This window comes from Hyperolius riggenbachi, chromosome 10 (genome assembly GCF_040937935.1).
Source record: "Hyperolius riggenbachi isolate aHypRig1 chromosome 10, aHypRig1.pri, whole genome shotgun sequence".
NCBI lineage: Eukaryota > Metazoa > Chordata > Amphibia > Anura > Hyperoliidae > Hyperolius > Hyperolius riggenbachi.
Window position 1 is genome coordinate 234897297 of NC_090655.1, and position 18478 is coordinate 234915774.

Below are 18478 nucleotides of genomic sequence, written 5' to 3' on the forward strand. Positions count from 1 at the left end.
ATAGAAAATATGATAAAATGTTCTATTTCTCAGATAATAGTCATTAAAAATAATGTATATATACAGTATTTATACAGTAATAGCTGTGCTTAGTCCACAAAAATGAAATAAACCAATCAAAATTAGTTACTTGTGCTGCTTCAATAAAGCAGTCCCCGTATTTTTAAGATCAGATATACATATCTGATTGTGACTGTATATATGATGTGTACACAGGAATCTCTTATATATACTAAATAACATCTATGCTGTAAGAATAAAGCCTGATGTGTAGCTGTGTCACTAATAGAGATGGTCAACGAGATGGAAATAATTCTGCACTGATGCTGATTTATGCAAATGTATGCACTCCCTTTGCTGATGAAATCAAATTATTTGATATGTTGTTAAAATTTGGTTTGGTGACTACAAATTAAAGGGTAACTGAGACGGATGAAAAGTACAGTTTTATACATACCTGGGGCTTCCTCCAGCCCCCTTCAGGCTAATCAGTCCCTCGCTGTCCTCCACCACCCGGATCTTCTGCTATGAGTCCTGGTAATTCAGCCAGTCAGCGCTGTCCGGCCGCATGCCGCTCCCACAGCCAGGAACATTCTGCACCTGCGCAATAGTGCTGCACAGGTGTAGTATGCTCCTGGCGGCGGAGTGTGTGCATGCGCACTACGCCTGACTGGCTCAAGTACCTGGACTCATAGCAGAAGATCCAGGTGGTGGAGGAGGACAACGAGGGACTGATTATCCTGAAGGGGGCTGGAGGAAGCTCCAGGTATGTATAAAACTTAAATTTCATCTGTCTCAGGTTTACTTTGTTACACAGTAGTACTATACTCTACATATGCACTCCCCACAGAGCTGCAGGGAATCTACTGAGAATGCTGTGCACATTGAACACAGAGGTGTTGTCTGTTTACAATCTCCTCATTCCCCTGCAGAGTACCTGCACATCATTCTTACATGTACCCACACTTACATTGCCTAGGGCCTGATAGATGTTCTTTGTTCCGGTTTGTACCTTTTACAAGTACTCTTACAAAGGACTAGTTTTAGTCTAAAGGGAATAAATATAGTAGTCTACATATTCTTCTCACTTCAGTTGTCTTGTAAAATTCCTAAGCGTTGGCAGTTAAGAGACGAATTTCATGTTACATACTTTTAATCAACAAAATTGTAATATGCAAATTAGAGGAGTCGGAGTCGTGGAGTCGGAGTCGGTGGAATCCTAAACTGAGGAGTCGGAGTCGGAGGATTTTTGGACCGACTCCACAGCCCTGCCGCTATGCATGCTTTACATAGCAGTGCTCACATAGTGTGCCTTCCTTAGTTATGCATGTTGCTTACATAGCAATGCGCGTAACTTTAAATGTGGTCCTGTGATTCTTCACTAGTGGCCCCTACTATGTTACTTAAAATAGTTACTGTAACTAGGTTAAGTAACATAGTTAACTAAGGAAGGCACACTCCTTAGGCTAGGTTTCCACTTGTGCGTTTTGTGTCAGTTTTTCTGCTCAGAAAATTCGCATAGATTTTAAAACTAATGTTAGTCAATGCAGCTGTTTCCACTCTATGCGAATTTTCGTTAGCGTTCGTACGCGTGAAAAAATCTGAGGTCCTGTATCATTTTTTCGGACATCGCGTACGATTCGCGTACAATGCTTTGTATAGGCAATGCGAATTTTCGCGTTACTTGCCCGAAAATTCGCATTGGATCCATGGTTACAGGAAGTTGTCAGCAGTCATGACTAAGCTGTTACTAGGCAGATTATGCATATGTAACTAATACGAATTTTCGCGTACGAAAATTCGCAAAAAAAAGGAAACAAATTTACATGCGAATTTTCACCAATCAGAAAAATCTTATACGATTTTTTGCAGGCAAAAATGTAACGCTACAGTGGAAACGGGCCCTTACATAGAAGCGAGCAGGGTCTCATGTCTAGGGCAACGTCCTGGTTTGGCCAACGGACATCCTAGGACTCTGTGTGGCCTGTGTGCTCCGCCTCCTGCCTACTTCCGATCCGCCTCCAGGCCCTGCCCACAGAAAAAGTGCAGCTGGCTGGCACATACAAATCAGTTCTGTCCCCAGCTCCAGCCCCAGCTTGCTGCTTGTCTGCACATCAGGAAACAACCTCACAACACTTCATGTGACAGAAGTAATGTTTGCCTCATTGCATGTGTCAGAGGAATCGTTTACATCATTTCATTTGTCAGAGGTAACATTTGCATCATTGCATGTGTGGGAGGTAAAGATTGCTGCATATTGTGCGTGAGAGGTAAAGTTCGCTGCATTTCATGTGTCGGAGGTAACGACTGTTGCATTTCATGTGTTGGAGGTAACGGCTGTTGCATTTCATGTGTTAGATGTAACGGTTGTTGCATTTCATGTGTCACAGGAAACTGTTTCTGCATTTATTATTTGATGGTCATAGTGACTGCATTTTCTACTTTAAAGTTATTGTTGCAACATTTGGAATTTTGGGGGGTCATGATTACTAAATGGTATGCTAACAAACAAACCAAAAGAAATACAATGACAGGAAAATTGATATTTTTATCTGAACACTTTTAGGTGCATCTTGCTAGTACTGAGTTTGACCCTTTTTGCCTTCCTAAATGTCTTTTTCTTCACGGCATTCTTCTAAGATTTTATTTCACATTGACATGATAGCATCATGCTGTCATTGCAGATTTATCATCTGCACATCCATGACACAAATCTCCTGTTTCACAACATCAGGAGGGAAACGCTGCTTTGTTAAATCTTATCTGAAATCTTCCTACTTTCATCTGAAGAACATTGCAAAAATGAAACATCTGATTCCCCCAGAGGATCTTCCAACCCTAGTTCACGCCTTCATCACATCACAGCTGGACTACTGCAATGCCCTCTATGCAGGCCTTCCCAAAAAGGAAACCTGCTCTGCCTACAATTAGTGCAGAATGCTGCTGCTGCTGCTAACAAACCAGCCTCGCCACTGTCACATTACCCCGATCCTTCGCTCACTGCACTGGCTACCAGTAGAATGGAGAATACTCTTCAAGATTAGACTGCTGACATTCAAATCACTGCACAATTTGGGCCCTGGATACATGAAGGACTTGCTGAAGCTGCACCACACCTCTCACAACCTCAGATTAGCAGGTTCTATAAACTTGGTCACTCCCAGAGTGCACCTCAAAACCTTTGGAGACAGAGCTTTCTGTCATGCTGCCCCTACTCTTTGGAACTCCCTACCATACCCAGTAAAGACAGCCCCATCCCTGGAGCTATTCAAATCCAGACTGAAAAGCCACCTGTTTAGCCTGGCATTTCCAGAGTTATAGAATTCTTCCTCTGTACCACGACTTACCAATAAATCAATTATTGGTCTGAGCCATGCTTACGCGCTTTGAGTCCTATGGGAGAAAAGCGTTTTAAAAATGTTATGTGTTGATGTTTGGAATTAACTTTAGGGCCGCTTTGCCTAACTGTTTTTCTGGAACAAAAAAATCTGGCCCAATACCTTTTTTACACCATCATATTACAGTCAGCTCAGTCTGCGTCATATCAATATGCGTCTGGGAGCGCTCTGAGCACGCGCACTACATAGTTGTGATGTAGTGCACGAAGCGCTGACGGGATAAAGGATGCGCATCGCTGGGCAGCGCCTGTGCAGTCTTTGACGACCTTCCGGACCAGAAAGTAGCTTCAGAGTAACGCTGGGCGGTGGGCATGAGAAGAGCCCACTACACATGCCTGTCCCTCCCCCCCACCCCACCCCATTTTAAAATTTTCTTTTGAACTAAGGTATCCTTTAAAATTAGCTTTATTTATAAAAGCCGCAAACACTCATATAGAGACAAATAAATGCTGCTCAGTTTCAAACCTATCCTACAACCTGTGCAATGCCCAACGGCATACATTTCCTATTGCTAGTTGTTCATAAATATGAGAGAACGTCTCACTATCTCCTCTGTTCCCATTCCTAGTAATGTAGCCTCTCTATTTACTTCCAGTTCAGTCCCGTCTGTGCAATGCATTACATCATTTCCTGTCTGTCTGCCCCTCCCCTCCTTGGAAGTGGGAGTTGAGCTAGAAGGAAGTTGAGAGGAGACATTGCTGGGACTGGCAGCAGAGGAGACTGTAAGACATTTCTCTCATATTTCTTTTTCAGCCTTCACTGTCCACCTCTCTGCCTGATATAACAACAGGGCTGTGTCGCTGTGTGTGTGTTGTAGGGGGGCTTCAGGGCATATAACAAAATAGCGGGCACCAGAGTTGCTTGCAAAAAAATATTATTTAGTATTTATATAGCGCCAACATATTCGGTAGCGCTGTACAGAGAATATAGCCATGTCACTAACTGTCCCTCTGATGAGCCCACAATCTAATACCTACCATAGTCATATGTCCATCGTAGTCTAGCGCCATTTTTTTAGGGGCAACCAATTGAGGAGAACTGAAGTGAGAGGGATATGGACACTGCTATGTTTATTTCCTTTTAAGCGGTACCAGTTGCCTGGCAGCCCTGCTGGTCTATTTGGCTGTAGTAGTGTCTGAATCACACCAGAAACAAGCAAGCAGCTAATCTTGTCAGATTTGACAAAAATGTCAAAACACCTCTGATCTGCTGCATGCTTGTCCGGGGTCCATGGCTAAATGTATTAGAGGCAGAGGATCAGCAGGATTGCCGTGCAAACGGTATTGCTGAAAAGGAAATAAATATGGCATCCTCCATATAGCTCTTATTACAGTTGTCCTTTAACTTATCTGTATGTTTTTGGGATGTGAGAGGAAACCGATACAGACACAGGGAGAGCATGCAAACTCCATGCAGATAGTGCCCTGGCTTGGATTCAAACCAGGGACCCAGCACTGGAAAGCAAGAATGCTAACCACTACGCCACCATGTTGCCCAAAATAGCGGTGGAAGAGTTCTGCTACTATGTATCGGAAATCTGCAGGGAAGGTGGCGGGCATGTTGGGAGCAGTAGTTCACAGGAGCTTGGCTACACTGTACAGGGTAAAATAGCGTCAGTACAGATCCACTAATATTATAGCGGCAATCTGTTGGAGTAGCGGTGGGCATGCTGGGAGCAATAGTTCATCAGAGTTTGGCTACACTGTAGGCAAACTCCAGTGGAAAACAGTTGGGGTTGGTTAGTGTTAGGAGTAAAGAAATGAACAGCGCTACTTAAAAACAGATGAATGCTTACCTGCCAAAAAAGTGCAGACCCCACTCATGGGATACAAATACACAATGAGCACACATACAACCTGTCTACCACTTGGAGGATGTTAGTTTCCACTAACAAGCTTGCATGCAATTTGTTAGGTACTCGTCCCTCCCACTGTCGAAGAAGTCTTTCCTCCATGGGAGGGGACCTAACACTAACTAAATCCTACCTATGCATATGCATAGCCTGGGCGCGCTACCAGTAAAATTAAGAATTGCGCAGAAAAAGTGGGATCAGCGCATCACCAGGCGCCTCTGAATGGCCTCAGCTCAGAGATGCGCTGAGCCCCCCCAGAGACTACAAACGCACCTTGGAGTAGCGGTGGGCATGCTGGGAGCAATAGTTCATCAGAGTTTGGCTACACTGTAGGCAAACTCCAGTGGAAAACAGTTGGGGTTGGTTAGTGTTAGGAGTAGGTGAGCGTGGTTACGCATAGTTAGGGAAGGGTTCAAATGACAACTGCGGTACAGAGGAGTATACTAGAATATCGGTATAATTGCCAAAATTATACTATAGTGGATTGTTAAATATTGGTCAAATTACCAATATTCTTCTGTATCGGATATTTGAATTGGAATATCAGTAAAAATACTATTCAATTACCGCTAGTCTACTTTAGGGTACCCAGCAGAAAACCTCACAGTTATCAGTTCTTTAATCACAGTACCCATTACAGCACAAAGCATTGTGATTGGGCAAATAATGTGGGCGTAGTTTACTACAACCTATCTGAAACCTAGTAGTTCAAGAGCATGCAGTTCACACAATCACGTTAGCTGAATTTACGTATTAAGTTTTCTGCTGTGTCCCCTAAAGTAGACTAGCGCCTTTTTCCTTGCCCCTCTTTTGCATAGTCACACCAGAGGTGCTGAAAAATAACAGCTACAAAAGGCTGCTACAGTAAAAATAGTGGCATAAATAACCACTGCAAAAAAATGGCTGCTACAGGGAACATAGCAGCACAAGTAGCTGCTAGAAAAATAGGGGTTACGCCAAAAACAAATTGTGGGTACACTGTGGTTAGGGTTAAGAGTAAGTGGGGTGTGGTTGGTGTTAGGAGTAAATTAGTGTTAGACATAATTGGGGGATAGAGTTAGGCATGCATGATCCTGATGCTGCTGGTGCTTGCTCCCTATAGTGTCAGCTATGCCTTCTATCCTTCCCTTAAGCCACTAGGTCTCGGCCGCTTGGTCCTGAGTCTTTTCATATCAAGTGAGGACTCTGAGGAAGCAAATATCAGCAGCTGCATGGAAGCACAGAGAGCAGACAAAAACCTGTAGGGGACGGGCTCCAGCAGCATGAGGCCCGTGAACCACTGCTGACCCTATCTGCAAGTGTACAGGGAAAGAGATTATAGTGGCGGGGGAGCACAGGAGGAAAGACTCAAATAAAGGAGAAAAGGAGAGGTGTAAAGGAAGAATACAACCCCCCCTCTCCCCCCTTCCAATAGCCTCACCATCCTGCACTGTTTTTTCCTCCTGTCTGGCCTCCCATGCCATATAAATGCTGCAAACTCTAGCTCCACCTCTTCTCCTCTAAGAGTGCCCTCACCCCAACAGTGATCTTTACACCCTCATATAGCGATGAATGTTAATATTATCCCTATAATTTTACTTGCAAAAGAAAGTTTTTTAGGGTTAATATTTGATTCCTCTCTCATTTATTCCTCACATTCACTCCCTAACAAGCTCCTGACATCTCCATCTCTCTGGACTATTGTAATATACTACTTTGCGGACTACCAACTAAAAGACTGATACACCTCCAATCTGTACTGAACTTGGCTGCTCATCTCATTCATCTCTCGTCTCACACTTTCTCTGCTGTTCCTCTCTGTCTTGCTCTTCATCAGCTGCCAGTTAACCAGAGGATCCAATTCAGACTCTTAACCCTAACCTACAAAGCTCTCCACAGTCTCTGTTCCCTGTACATCTCCTCACTAGTTTCAAGATACCACCCCAACTGCAATCTCCACTCTGCACACAACCTTCTTTTGTCCTTCTCTAGAATCAACTCCTCGTATTTATGTATACAAAACTTCTCACATGCTTCAGCCCTCTTTTGGAATTCCCTTCCAAAACACATCTTAAACTCTCAAACCTTTGAAATCTTTTAGCACTCCCTCACTTTATCTCACTGAGCCATTCTCCCTCAACATCTGGCCAAGTTGTGCTCCTTACTAAATATAAGCTAAACCTAGTATAGCTTTTAGGTATTATGTATACTACATCACCTCTTGTTTCCTCCCTATTACTTTAGATCAGGGACGTCCAAATGGTGACCCGCATTTGGCAGGCCACCTGCGCTTCTCAAGAGCTTTTGCTGTGGCCAGTCTGTTTGCTGTGCCACTCCACTTCCTCTCACTACTTTTGCCATGCCCACCTCTTTGCTACACCCCTCACAGCAAGGACTTTGTTGCTCCACCCCCTCCAGACCAAGACTCCTGGGAGCATGTCCATAAGGTTGGGCAGCACTTTAGATTGGAAGCTTGCAAGGGCAGGGTTTGCTCACCCCTTTGTTTCTTGAAAATTGCTATACATGTTGTTCATCATGTTGAATTTGTCACTGTAATTACTACAATGTCTACCAATTTTGTATTATATACCAACGTCTATATTTTCTGTATAACATTGTCAGTTTTATTATGAACTACGTTTGTTTCTTACTCTGCAACTGCACAGGAGGACAAGTCTAAGTAACTGTGAGCCTGATTCACGTACTGCAAGTAATATTGCCATGTGCACACAGCGCATAATAATAATAACGGTATTAATGGCAGCAGGGACCCACATGTTGCACAATAAGTGGGACCGCGGTACATTGCTATGGTGAGCGTTGCTGCATTAATGCACATTGCGCTACCTGTATAAGGCACGCAACCATAGCAACACTTGCGTTACCTTTGTACCACGGGTAGTGCTTATTATGCAATGCACAAAACTCTGCTGCTATTAGTATCAGGGATATTGCTGTGTGTTGCATGCACACAGTAAGAATACTGGCAGCACATGAATCAGGCCCTATGTGTTGTTCATGAGCTTGCTACATTACAGCTCAGAGAAGGAAAATGCTGTTCTGAGCTATGAAGTGTTGGAGGAACTAGGAATTTGTGCTGCAGTTGTGTCTTTTTTACATTATACCCCTCTCTTTGCCTGTTTACCATGGCTGACAATGTATAAGAACAGATCATCAGCACACCAGTCGTAGATTAAAGAGACTCTGTACTAAGAAAAAATTCCCCTGGGGGGGCACTCACCTCGGGTGGGGGAAGCCTCTGGATCCTATCGAGGCTTCCCCCCTCCTCCTGGTTCCAACGGTGGTCTCGCTCTGACCCACGGAATATTTACCTTTCCCTGTTCCAGTGGGGGCGCTGTTGCGGCTCTCCACTAGGAAATAGCTGACCTCAGTTGGGTCCAATCTACTGCGGAGGCACAGGAGACTTGCGCCTATGCAGTAAAGCGGATCCGACTGGGATCGGCTGAGAGCCTGCGATGGAGCCGGGAAGGTAAATATTTACATCCCTGCCATTCAGAGAGCTCTATCGCTGCTGCCATGGGACAGAGGAGGATGGGAGAAGCCTCGATAGGATCCAGAGGCTTCCCCCTCCCAAGGTGAGTACTCACCACGGGTGTTTTTTTCTCAATACAGAACCTTTAATTACAATGCACTTTTATTGTGCAATCATCCACATGAAGTACCGACAATTGTCCCCCTTTCTTTTGAGAAAGGGGGACCCTGTGACGCTGTCAAAACAGTTGTCGGTACTTCATGTGGCTGATTGCACAATAAAAGTGCGTTGTAATTAATCTACGACTGGAGTGCTGATCAACTGTGCTTATACATTGAATGCAGCGACATTGCCTATGTCACATCATCAAGAACCCAGAACCTGATGGTGTGCCTGCTACATTGTGTGCACTGCTGACAATGACCGCCTATGGAGAGAATCTAATGTGAGTACAGCTGCCCCAGCACCACCTGACCAGTGATCAGCCCCCAGACCTAGTCTCCTCACTGCGTTGTATGATGCTGCTCATGCGCCACTTCATCTGCCTTCTTTCCCCCGCATGATAACAGAACATGCACGTACCTAGAGGCTAGCAAAGCATCTGTACAGCGTCTGCCCTGCACTGTTGCCCGAGGGATCGAGTCCCAATCCTTCCCTAGTGACATGCTTTGTACAGGGGCTTTATCCAGGAAGACTTGAAAGATCTAAAGAAATGTTACACAGTTTGTGAGGCTCTTCAAATGCTTCCAGATTTTATCAGTATCTATTTTTCTTCCCCCATTTGTTTCTCACTGTGCTGAAGTCCCCTCATTGCAGGAGGAAGAGGCATCTAGGACTGGAGGATCAGGAAAAGAACATTGCAATGGGAGATCAGAAGATCCCACCTTAGCATTTAGCATTGCTTTTTTAGTAAGTGGGTTTTTCTGCCCCTTTGAGCCTGTTATAATCTCCTATTGGTTTTGGGACACCATGAGCTACAGTGTTCTCCCCAGGCTCTTTTAGCTGGGTGCTCCACCCAGCTAGTTTTGGTGAGCACCCGGCTGTCATCGGCTCATCTCCTTCTCTGCTGTAAGCAGAGTTGTGCAGAGAAGCGCCAGTCCAGCAGTCTCTCATCTCATCCCACCCGGCTACTTTTTCAGGCCACCCGGCTGGAGAAAAATTCTGGGGAGAACGCTGAACTATCTGGGTAGGTACTCTGTAACAATTGACTGAGCAAGTCCCACCACATAGAGCCCTATTGATTCAAGTCTTGCACTAATGAGGAGAAAGACTCTGGCTGGATTCACATATGACATAGCGTGAAAAAGTTGCGTTTTCGGATAGTGCGTTTGCGATTTGCTATTGCGTTTTTGGTGCAATTGCATTTGCATTTTTTTACGCAGATGCGTTTTTCATGCATTTTGTGTGCATTTTAATGCATTTGCAGTTCGCTAATGGAAAATGCATATGCGTTTTGTATGCGTTTTTTTTATTTTTTTTATCTATGCAAATCACTAGGAAGACAACAGGAAGTGGAAACACTTCAAAGATCTTTACTTTTTTTAAAAAAACCCCATTAAAAAACGCATGAAAAACGCAATGCATATGCATTACCATAGACTTTTATTATGTGCATTCTGGCAGCCAGCCTGCATATTAGGCAACATTACCAGCGTTTGCTGAACGCATACTGTACAAATGCAGTGAAACGCAGCTTCTTCTGCGTCCCATAGACTAACATTGCTGCATAAAACACAGCGTTTTCCGCTACGTCAGCATTTCTGCTCTGTGTGCACCCAGCCTCAGAAACAGCTGTCTGCATGTTGTATTAGTATGGCTGTATGAAATTAGTACATTAAATAGGCACCCTGCGCACTCCAGCGGTTCTAGGGGTGTGTCTGGCTTTCAGGGACACAAAGGGATGATTTGCATATTCACCAGTGATGCATCATGGGAGACATTTCTTGCTCACAAAATGCTGTATAGCAAATTCTTGTTTTTTTTGTATCAAGATCCCACCTAGAAGCTCCATGGAGAATCCATGCTGTTTATTTCTATTGAATTCCCTATTCAATTCATGTATTTCCTTATCCTTTTAGTGTACATGCAAGACTGAGAGCAATATTATTGTGGAAGGGTTGAAAAAGGAAAAGGAGGAAGTATAAATAGAGAATTAGCAGGATCTACAAGAACTTCATGATTGAGAATCAGCCACCCCTCACATCATCGGGTAAGAGAAGACTTTCATCCCTTCACCAGCTGATAAACACATAGAGACAATGTATTCAATCAGTGTGTGTGTTTCCCACACGGAAACCCACCAGAGAGATGTACAGGTCCTCTTTATTCCTGGGATTGTCCACAGGAAGATCCCACCACAGTGTTCTCCCCAGAATTTTTTTCCAGCCGGGTGGCATGAAATAGTAGCCGGGTGGGGCAAGTTGAAAATGCAGGGCAACTGTGCTTACAGCATAGGAGGAGCTGAAGAGGTGAGCCGATGACAGCCGGGTGGTCACAAAATCTAGCCGGGTGGAGCACCCGGCTAAAAGAGCCTGGGGAGAACACTGCACCATCACCCACCATTATCAGGTAGGTGGGTCTAAGAATCTAGAACACAGAAAATGTCCAATTCTTTACAACATCTTTTTTTTTTAAATAGCTTTTTAGTTCTCATTTATGACATTTTCTTATTGTTAATAATTTATAGGCTTAGACATAAAACTGAAGTTTACGGAGAAAGAAGAAGAGACATATGTGAGGAATGATCAGCTGTCTACAGAGGAGGATGACATGATGAGAACTAATAAGGAGGAAGAAGATACATTTGTGAGAAGCGTTCAGCAGACTATGGAAAAGGGGGACATGATGAAGACAGTTGAAGAGAAAGAAGAGAAGTATGTGAGGAGTGATCAGCAGTCTACAGAGGAGGATGACATGATGAGGACTATTAAAGAGGAAGAAAAGACATGTGTGAGGAGTGATCAGCAGTCTATGGAAAAGGGGGACATGATGAGGACAGTTAAAGAGGAAGAAGAAGAGACGTATGTGAGAAGTGATCAGCAGGGTATGGAGGAGGATGACATGATGAGGACAATTAAAGATGAACAAGAAGATTCATTTAAAGAGGATGAAGAAGAAAAGAAATGTCCAGCATATATAAACCCAGGTAAACTGTTAAAAGTGGCTGTCCTTCTGTTTACCCTTCCCGGTTTTTTTCTTTTTAAGTGTTTTGCTGTATTTTTATGCATCACTATTATATTAAGCTGAAAATAAAACATTTTGTCTTGGCAGAGGTTGCATTGTATCTATGCATAGTCCTTGAAATTGGGAGAGAATCAAATGTCCTTTAAATCTCTTTGCAAAATGAGAAAGGAGTTATCTAAATATGCAATGTAAATTTAAGGCAGTGAGAAGATGGATCGCTGCAACCACCAGTGTAACCAACAGGAGCTTAGGATCCCAGTGCATCAATTCAGGCAGTAAGAAAGAGAGGCTGCCCTGCTACACCGATGTAAGGGTTAAAAGGATTACTCCAACTTTATTTAACACATCAGCGAATACACAGGAAACAGCTCACGCATATCAGAGCTCTGCATCCTGCTCCTTAATCATAGCTAACATCAAACAACTAGACACAGGTTTAAATAGTCAATTGCCCACTCAAAAAGGGTGTTGCTACTTTTCTTAAAGTGACAGTACAAAACACATTTAAAATGGCTATGCCAGTGTGTACAAAAAGGATTTTAAAAAAAGCCCTCTAGTGGCAAAATCAAGAACCATCAAGAGTCACGTTACAAAAAGCACCTTTGTACAAATACATAGTATAGACATCATCATCAAAACAAATAACATCTGAATCTATACCTATGCAAGTAAATGCAGGATGGAAAGCTCAAGTCCAGTAAAGGAGTATTTTCTGAGAGAGAATGGGAGTATCTAATTGTAGAAAAGCCCGGTTGTTCCTATCTTTCATCACCTTCCAAAGGTCCACAAACCAGACGTTCCCCCGAAGGGCCGCCCAGCTCTTTGGGGGAGCGTCTGGGGCAGTGAGTGGACACTTGTCTTCAGCCCTTGGTCCGCAGATTACCGGGTTTTCTCCATGACACTACTCACCTTTTGAACAGTTTGGAGTCTTTGAAGTGGGGAAACCATCATTTATAGGGTGGCGGTGGATCATCTGTTGACCCATAATTATTTTATGTTTGATGAGGTTTTTTATCTCCAAAGATGCGGAGCTTCTATGGGAGCAAAATTTTCCCCATCCCTGGCAAATTTATATATGGGGTGGTGGGAGGAGCTCCGCATCTTTGGAGGGTGGAAACCCCTTTAGGGATTATATTTTTTGGTATGGTAGATACATAGATGATCTGCTGCTGATATGGGGGGTCCCTCTGAGGTCCTGCCAGACTTTCTGCTTTATTGTAATGATAATGGGCTCAACCTATCCTTTACCATGTGCCATAATTCCAGTGAAACTGACTACTTGGACATAACTCTAAGTGGTTGCCAGGCATCGGGTAAGATTGTCACCAAAACTTTCAGAAAGGCCTGTGCAGGCAACTCACTTTTGTTAGCCTCTAGCTGCCATCCGAGCCATACACTGAGGGCAATTCCTTATGGAGAGTTGATCAGGGTGGCTAGGAACTGTTCCGATCCAAATATGTTGGAGCAGGAATTGGACTTGTTGAAGGGCAGGCTGCAAGAGTGGGGATACCCCAACAACCTGATTAAAAAAGCCAGACAGTAGATACTGCACAAAAATCGCCGAGATTTGCTTGGTGTGGGTGCTGATCGTAGAGCTGGACAATCAAGAGGGTTGACATTAACAACCCCCTATAGCTTAGAATACTACAAAGTTATTAATGTAGTAAAGAAGTATTTGCCAGTTCTGCACTCGGTCCCCGGGCTACGCAAAATCTTGGAGGAAGGCTGTGGTTTCTCTGCAAGTCGGGCGCCCACTCTGGGGACTCGTCTTTCTCCCAGCCTTTACTCCAGTTCTGCTAGACCTGTCCCCACCTGGCTGACTTATAAGGGCTCCTTTAAATGTGGATGTAGACATGCAGGTACTGTCATGTCCACGACCAGACACGGGAGATTATGTCACTCTCTAAAAATGAAAAATTTGAGATCAAGCAATACATAAACTGTAACTCTAGTAATGTGGTGTATTTGATCTCGTGTGCTGGCTGTGGACTACAGTATGTGGGGTGTACCACACGTCCTTACGGCAACGGATTGCAGGACACTATAATGGACCTGCAAGATGCCTCAGAAATGAGGCCTATGTTACTCAGGTCTCTAGTGTATCTAAACATTTCTTGAGTGTACATCGTGGGAATATGAGGGGTTTTAGTTTTCAGGGGGTGGAGAGGATAATCCGTTCACCCAGAGGGGGTGATATGCATAGGCTTTTGCTTAAACGAGAGGCATCATGAATATAGAAGCTGGGTACACGTGTACCGGCGGGTCTAAATTCTAGATTAGACATCAGCCTAACTTATGATGACAGGATCTGATCCGCACACCAGATGTTATTCCATCTCCCTCTTTATCCTATATCCTCCGCCTCCCTCCCCCCCCCCCCTCCTTTTACTATTTGTCTCTTATTTCTTCCTTTACTGGACTTGAGCTCTCCATCCTGCATTTACTTGCATAGGTATAGAATCAGATGATATTTGTTTTGATGATGATGTCTATACTATGTTTTTGCACAAAGGTGCTTTTTTGTAATGTGACTCTTGATGTTTCTTGATCTTGCCACTAGAGGGCTTTTTCAAAATTATTTTTGTACATACTGGCATAGCCATTTTAAATGTGTTTTGTACTGTCACTTTAAGAAAAGTAGCAACGCCCTTTATGGGTGGACAATTGACTATTTAAACCTGTGTCTAGTTGTTTGATGTCAGCTATGATTAAGGATCCATGCAGAGCTCCGATATGTGTGAGCTGTTTCCTGTGTATTCGCTGATGTGTTAAATAAAGTTGGAGTAATCATTTTAACCCTTACATCGGTGTAGCGGGACATCCTCTGTTTATTACTGCGTACATTTAAGGCTATGACACAACATTACCAGATCTATTGTGAGCTAAAATACCTTCCTAATGACCCATCCCTATGCCTCAGTATAACATCATAGTACCAGCAAATGAGGGGATACTGTACACCATATGAAAGGCCCATCTCCATTCCTCAGTATAACATCATAGTACCAACAAATGAGGAGGAGATACTGTACACCATATGAAAGGCCCATCTCCATTCCTCAGTATAACATCATAGTACCAACAAATGAGGAGGAGATGCTGTACACCATATGAAAGGCCTATCTCCATTCCTCAGTATAACATCATAGTGCCAACAAATGCGGAGGAGATACTGCACACCATATGAGAGGCCCATCTCCATTCCTCAGTATAACATCATAGTACCAACAAATGAGGAGGAGATACTGTACACCATATGAAAGGCCCATCTCCATTCCTCAGTATAACATCATAGCACCAACAAATGAGGAGGAGATACTGCACACCATATGAGAGGCCCATCTCCATTCCTCAGTATAACATCATAGTACCAACAAATGAGGAGGAGATACTGTACACCATATGAAAGGCCCATCTCCATTCCTCAGTATAACATCATAGTACTAACAAATGAGGAGGAGATACTGTACACCATATGAAAGGCCCATCTCCATTCCTCAGTATAACATCATAGTACCAACAAATGAGGAGGAGATACTGTACACCATATGAAAGGCCCATCTCCATTCCTCAGTATAACATCATAGTACTAACAAATGAGGAGGAGATACTGTACACCATATGAAAGACCCATCTCCATTCCTCAGTATAACATCATAGTACCAACAAATGAGGAGGAGATGCTGTACACCATATGAAAGGCCTATCTCTCCATTCCTCAGTATAACATCATAGCACCAACAAATGCGGAGGAGATACTGTACACCATATGAAAAGCCCATCTCCATTCCTCAGTATAACATCATAGTACCAACAAATGAGGAGGAGATACTGTACACCATATGAAAGGTCCATCTCCATTCCTCACTGTAACATCATAGTACCAACAAATGAGGAGGAGATACTGTACACCATATGGAAGGTCCATCTCCATTCCTCAGTATAACATCATAGTACCAACAAATGAGGATAAGATACTGTACACCATATGAAAGGCCCATCTCCATTCCTCAGTATAACATCATAGTACCAACAAATGAGGAGGAGATACTGTACACCATATGAAAGGCCCATCTCCATTCATCAGTATAACATCATAGTACTAACAAATGAGGAGGAGATACTGTACACCATATGAAAGGCCCATCTCCATTCCTCAGTATAACATCATAGTATTTGGTTGTATTTTGCATTTAAACAGATTTTTCTCCTCTTTAAGGTATGATTGATCTCTCTTCCTCAGCAGAGCTGTTTAGCAGTTTATATTTCCTGTTTAGAAATATAAAAAGTAGACATATTTTGAATTGAATAATATTTTTTTTCCCTGGCAGATGGACGGTATGTCAAGAACACGTCAGAGGAATATCTTATGTCACATCCAGAAGATACTTCAGAACATAATGGTGTCACATGTACTGGAAACGCCCATCAGAAATGTTATAGTTCGGTTAGAGGAACATCTCCCTCTTTTAATTGTTCAGAGTGTGGGAAATGTTATACTTGTAAAGCAGACCTTGTTAGGCACCAGAGAATTCACACTAGTGAGAGACCTGTTAGCTGTTGTGAGCATGAGAAATCATCTTATACAGCCGCAGGATTTTCTTTCCATCAGAAAAATCACACAGGCGAGCTCTCCTATTCCTGCTCAGTGTGTGGGAAATTTTTCAGTCAGAAAGGAAACCTTCTATATCACCAGAGAAGTCACACAGGTGAACGCCCATTTTCCTGCTCAGAGTGTGGGAAATGTTTCACTCTGAAAGGTTCTCTTCTTACACACCAGAAAATTCACACAGGTGAGCGGCCTTTTATCTGTTCAGAGTGTGGGAAATGTTTCAGTCAGAAATCTAGCCTCTTTTCACACCAGAAAGTTCACACAGGTGAGCGGCCTTATTCCTGTTCAGAGTGTGGAAAATGTTTCAGTTGGAAAGGAGACCTCTACAAACACCTGAGAATTCACACAGATGAGCGCCCCTTTCCCTGTTTGGAGTGTGGGAAATGCTTCACTCGGACAGGAGACCTCCAAAAACACCAGAGAATTCACACAGATGAGCGTCCCTTTCCCTGTTTGGAGTGTGGGAAATGTTTTAGTCAGAAAGCAATCCTTGTTACACACCAGAAAGTTCACACAGGTGAGCGCCCTTTTTCCTGTTCAGACTGTGGCAAATGTTTTAGTCAGAAAGGAATTCTCCTTACACACCAGAAAATTCACACAGGTGAGCGCCCTTTTTCCTGCTCAGGGTGTGGGAAATGTTTCACTCACAGAATGAGCCTCCATAGACATCAGAAAGTTCACACAAGCAAGTAATTTTATTCCTGATCAGCGTGTGGGAATTGTTATTAAAATAAAATGCCATTTGTTGTACTGCAAGGAAGACACACAGGCTAGCATGCATATTTCATGCTCATAGTGTGGGGAAAGGTTTAGTGTAAAACGAAGCCTCTGGATAACAGAACATTTCCTCAGGTAGCCAATCTTTTTCTTGCTCAGAGTATGAGAAAAATATATTCATAGAGCAGCACTCCATAGGCACCAGAAATCCCACACAGGTGATAATACCTTTTCCTGTTCAGAGTGTGGGAAACTTTTCACAGATAAAGCATATCTAACTGTACACCAGAAAAGGCGCAGCCACTGATTTTGCTGAACATGTGGCATTTCATACAGGGATTTTCCAGTCAGGACACTCAATCATAATGGGGGATTTCCACATCCCTACTGACAGTGACATCTGAGCTGCTCCCTGTAACCTGTCACTCCTCCCTCTCTTGTCCTCAAGCAGTGGTCCTCTGTTGGGACTGGTGGTCACACACTAGACTTGGTCCTTATGGGCTTCTGTTCTCTATTACACGTCATCTATGTGATCACCATGGCGCCCGCAGAGATAATATGAGGGTGCCACACCTCCACCTTGTGTTGCTGATAATTGTACTAGAGAAGTATAGCAGATGTCAGTGTGGTTGTCTCTGTGAAAAGTTTCAAATTTAGAAACCTTTAAAGCCTCAGTTCCCCCTCCTGGAATTGTCATTCATAGTAAAGGTGAGTGGGGGAGGGGGCCGTGCCATTTCTCAGACAATATACATAATTAATCTGTCATGCCACCTCTAGCCACTGCGCTTAACACTGCTTTTCATCTGCTTGGCACTTCTGCTTTCACAGTGGAAGTTCTGGCTGGCCACACAATATCCTAGTTATGTATCATACAGAACTAGGATACAGCGTGGTCAGGACGGAGCAGTGTTCACCCTACATGGTGGCATCGGTTTGCTGCACACCAGCTTGGTCGATGCACACTGATCCAGGGAGCCATCTGGGGGCCACCAAGAGGGGGAGAACGCATTTAGGAACTCTAAGGGTCTGTTTCCACTACACGCAGATTGGATGCAGAAAAACGGACTCCAATAAAGAGTCTATAGCTATAGATATTAGAAGAAGAGGATCAGCAGGACAGAATCTGCATTGTTTAAAAGGAAATAAATATGACAGCCTCTATATCCCTCTTACTTCAGGTTCCCTTTAACCACATAAGGACCACAATCTTTTCGCCCCTTAAGGACCAGAGCCTTTTTTTTCCA

General features: G+C 43.5%; 1 protein-coding gene across 1 annotated transcript in view; it reads left to right on the plus strand.

Moving 5' to 3' along the window:
- LOC137534883 (zinc finger protein 585A-like) overlaps positions 1 to 18478 on the plus strand; it is a 30971-nt gene extending 12493 nt beyond the window's left edge. Inside the window, exon 6 of the mRNA XM_068256562.1 lies at positions 16615 to 18478. Coding sequence (XP_068112663.1) covers positions 16615 to 17210 — 596 coding nt within the window. The 3' untranslated portion in view covers positions 17211 to 18478. The remainder of the gene's footprint in view (positions 1 to 16614) is intronic.